This window comes from Suillus fuscotomentosus (genome assembly GCF_016647785.1).
Source record: "Suillus fuscotomentosus strain FC203 chromosome Unknown F5891scaffold_118, whole genome shotgun sequence".
Classification (NCBI taxonomy): domain Eukaryota; kingdom Fungi; phylum Basidiomycota; class Agaricomycetes; order Boletales; family Suillaceae; genus Suillus; species Suillus fuscotomentosus.
The window spans coordinates 117,992-121,796 of NW_024539630.1; the positions used below are offsets into that span (position 1 = coordinate 117,992).

A 3,805-nucleotide genomic window follows, 5' to 3' on the forward strand; every position below is an offset into this window, starting at 1 on the left:
TCCGCCAAATGCTCGATATCATTGAAAGATCTTGGAATCCGTTTCCTAGGAAGCACAGGTTCACCTGAGATAATCGAATAATCAGCAAGCATTACTAGATGCAAATACCTACAAAATACGAACGCGGGACATCATGTTCGCCTCTTGAATCATTTCCAAAAGTGCCAACGCCCTCTGAGTCCATCATAACATCGTTTAGTTCATCTTCTGCGTCCGAGCTAGAGTGCTGCAAATCCTCCGGTCCTGCAACACTGAATAACGCGGGCCCGGGAGTGTGACGGTTACTAGGGTTTGCTAGGGAATTTATAAGGGCAATTGGTCTTGGTTTTCCCTTTGTAAGTCCAGCGATTCGACTCGGAGTCGCTGGTAATATTCTCTGTCAACATGAGTGGAGAATTAGTTCAGCCATCTTACATAGTTGACTCGGAAGGTTTAAAGAGAAAATTTACACACTTGCAATGATGAAGCAGACCTCAGGTTTCCAACTAGATTTGCCGAAGTTGCGTTTCTCGCCCGCTGTAGCCTTTTCTCAGCTGCAAGAATGCTTGATTTCCTGAAAAAGTGGCAGCTGGTGCGATGCCTGTTGAGCCCTCGGTTGTCTGTAACTCTCTCCCAAGAGCAACCCAAATCTCCACAGGATATCATTGAAAGAAACAAGAGTAGTATCCAGAGAGCACCTGAAGGCCGCATACTTACTCCGGCTAACTTGAGCACAAAGTTACGGTAATAGTACCAAGTAGTCTTCAAGTACTCCGGCAGTGACACTTTTCGCACGAGACTAGTACTGCCTGATTAGAATTTATGGTTAGTACACAAGACGAGTACATAGAGTATACTTACAGGTATACGTCAAAACATGGCTTTTGATTCGGACCATTATTCAAATAGCGATCGAATATCTCATCACCGTGACTCATCAGTATTATGTACTTCTCTCAGAGGCCTTGTCGAACATACCTGAATTCTCTCTGCTCTCAACCCTGACATCGCTATGCCACCGAATAGACCGCCGCCTTCCCTGCTGAATATATTTACAAGTTATATCCTACTAGTGGCCGCCACCGTGCATCCGAGTCAGTGACAGCGAGCAGGAAGACCCTATGATGGGCGCAGGGTGGCACATCACAGAAATTGATTCGGTGTGTATCTGAGTTACGATGCCATTGTCACGGTGTGGGCATAACTCGGATGGCTCAGAGCCTCCTCCATACTGACTTTCAACCCTCCATAAAAATCACCGGACCAACTTGAAGCGGCTACGCCCAGTTGTTCTTCCCAAACCTTGTTTCAGATTTACCAACTGCGCACACGCGAGAGCCTGAATCTCCTGGAATCGCCGAGAGTGACAAGTGAGAATGCCACCACTTCTTGGTACCTCAAGTGCCTCGTCACGGCTACTAATATCATCTCAATTCTGATCGTGCAGAAACTGAAATTGCTTTTCTTTCATGCCTGGTTCCACTAGTAGAGTTTGGGTTCCGGAAGCGGTGCTCAAATAAGTATGAATGCCAGCAGTGCTGGTCAGGGCTCAAATTGATGTCGGACCGTCTCGCAGACTTCTATACTAACAAGTACGAAGTACAACGCCCCGCCAAAGCTGTATGCCATAGCTACATGATCTTGCTGCGTGAGTTCTTCATATCCGAGTCATAACGGCAAAATTCAATCAGCGAAGCTTAGTAGTACTGCGGCTCAATCGACTCATCGTCACATTTACGAAGATCAGAATCAGACAAGGATGCCTGGTACCTGCATGAAGCCATTACTATCTGGCTTTATTTATACAAGTGAAGTTGCCGCATAGGTTTCCAACGGATGAGTGCAGTCGGGCGTAAGCGTCGTTTTGTAACACTTCTGTGGCTTTGATAGCTTCCTTTTTCAGCCTACGATTTTTGAAATGCCAAAAGATGTCACTTAACCCCATTCGGATTACACCCTGGCTACAGGGGAGCCCAGCCCTGACTCGGAGGGGCTTCGAGTTACTGACTTATCCCCCCCACCAGTTCATCGTGCCCGGACAACTGAGTCGATGTGTCAGTGAGTGATCCCTTTGATTTAGAAGGTGGACCAAGGTAATGATCCTCTGCTCAGCTTAGTTAGTGCAGCCCGAGATCACGATGCCCATGATCGAGCGGACTCGGAAGCTCCCGCGAAGTTGCGGTGACTAAAATAAATTTAGTACGTGCCAAGTTAAATCCTCTCGAACCTCCTCGAGTCATATCATATTTATCTGTACTATATGCCAGTCATGAGGACTTCTGAACTTCGTGACGTAGCTATGATAACACTGGCCACTACATGAAATATCTCCCTTTTTGGTGTCAATGTTCAAACGTTCACTGAGTATCTGAGTATCTGAGAATATCGATATATATAAGTAGCTACTGGTTGAAAACGGGTTTGAAACTCAGTCCCCTCCCTCCTACTGTATTACTATTCACGCATGCAAGCCTGTCTTACTTGTCCTATCCGAGAGCCCAGTCCTGACTATCAAGGCAGGAAAGGGCGTGGTCCGCGTACTACTGTTTTGAAGCAGGATCCAGCGATTCGTTCTAGAACTCCGGGTCGTCAAACGAAACCCATCAAGCCTCCAAGATCACCACCTTCATCTGACACTCCCTATGATTCATCAGACGATGATATAATTGCACCAATCAACCCTCCTCCCATACTTCGTGATCTATCTAGCTATGCGAAGTGTATAAGACACAGAGCCAAGCCCTACCAGAGAAGTCCCAATGTAATAGACCGCCTCTGTGGTGAGGAGTGTGTCGGGTGCGGTGTCTCCAAGGATTTAGTATCGGATGTTCAAAGGGTATGTTGATCTTTGTGTGTTAGGTTAGTTGTTAATATAACCCCAGGACAAAGCTACCTTGCAACGTAGAATGCAGCATCTGAGTCCTGAGGCCCTCGCTCAAGCTGTGATCGCGGTTCAGGCTGATATTGAATGGAGGCGCGTGCATGCAATTGCAGCAGCTTTGCGTGTCGATGCGGTTCATCAACATTCCAAGTTTCTCGACATAACCGTTCAGAGTGAAACTGAAACATATATCAATGCTTCCTCGGAACCATTCAACACCGCGATAGAAGCACTCTCTGGTTGCACTACGGATGAGCTTATCGATCGCAAAAATTGCAGTATTACCACGTACGAACTTGATGCGACGTCGTTCGCTACTGCTGATATGGAATTTGAACAAGTTCAGAGTTTTGCGTGTACGCACTTCCATTTGCCTGCAAACAATGCGACTACTGAGTGATCACTGCAAGCAGCACCTCTTCTGCAATCGGATGATAGCACCACCAGTTCGGATGAAGAAAACTTCTGATTTTGGATGTTCGAATAATTCCACTGACCCTCAGGTTTTTTTTTTTCCTATTTGGCAACACTCGTACTAATCTCGCGTAACAGGCGCTGAGGGACGGGACTTGGGCATTTTTCCGCCATACATTCGCTACTGTTGCACACATCGTGGCGCGAAACACTGCGTTCTCTTTTGTTTGTAATATCACTTATAATTTAAAGTTGTACGATGTTCTTGATTTCCTCCATTTCTTGCAATATATATATATCTTAATCGGCTGTGCTGGAGTGATCCGATAGTGAATGACTAATGACTTCTCATCGGCTCCAAAGATCCGGATTAGAACTTGGCAACCTGATATAAGCTGCTCTCAGCGCTTCCGTGCCTTCTCCGTCGTCGAGAACAGAATATGTTTATTGTTATATCTATCCGATTATTTAATAGTCATCAGAACCTATCAGAACCCACTGGAATGGGTGGGAACGAGAATTCTGTAAGCG

General features: G+C 46.1%; 2 protein-coding genes across 2 annotated transcripts; one reads left to right on the forward strand and one right to left on the reverse strand.

Moving 5' to 3' along the window:
- Nucleotides 1-485: 485 nt before the first annotated feature.
- F5891DRAFT_986459 (uncharacterized protein) lies at nt 486-1,608 on the reverse strand (the record flags this gene model as incomplete). Its single annotated transcript, XM_041377776.1, has 5 exons — nt 486-629; nt 697-788; nt 958-1,018; nt 1,216-1,281; nt 1,570-1,608. 5 exons carry the CDS (start codon nt 1,606-1,608, stop codon nt 486-488), a joined length of 402 nt encoding a protein of 133 aa, XP_041218377.1.
- Nucleotides 1,609-2,443: 835 nt separating this feature from the next.
- F5891DRAFT_1197272 (uncharacterized protein) lies at nt 2,444-3,329 on the forward strand (the record flags this gene model as incomplete). The annotated part of the gene is made up of 3 exons (XM_041368453.1): nt 2,444-2,815; nt 2,862-3,216; nt 3,274-3,329. The coding sequence occupies 3 exons, from the start codon at nt 2,444-2,446 to the stop codon at nt 3,327-3,329; spliced, it is 783 nt and encodes a 260-aa protein (XP_041218378.1).
- Between the last annotated feature and the right edge of the window lie 476 nt (nt 3,330-3,805).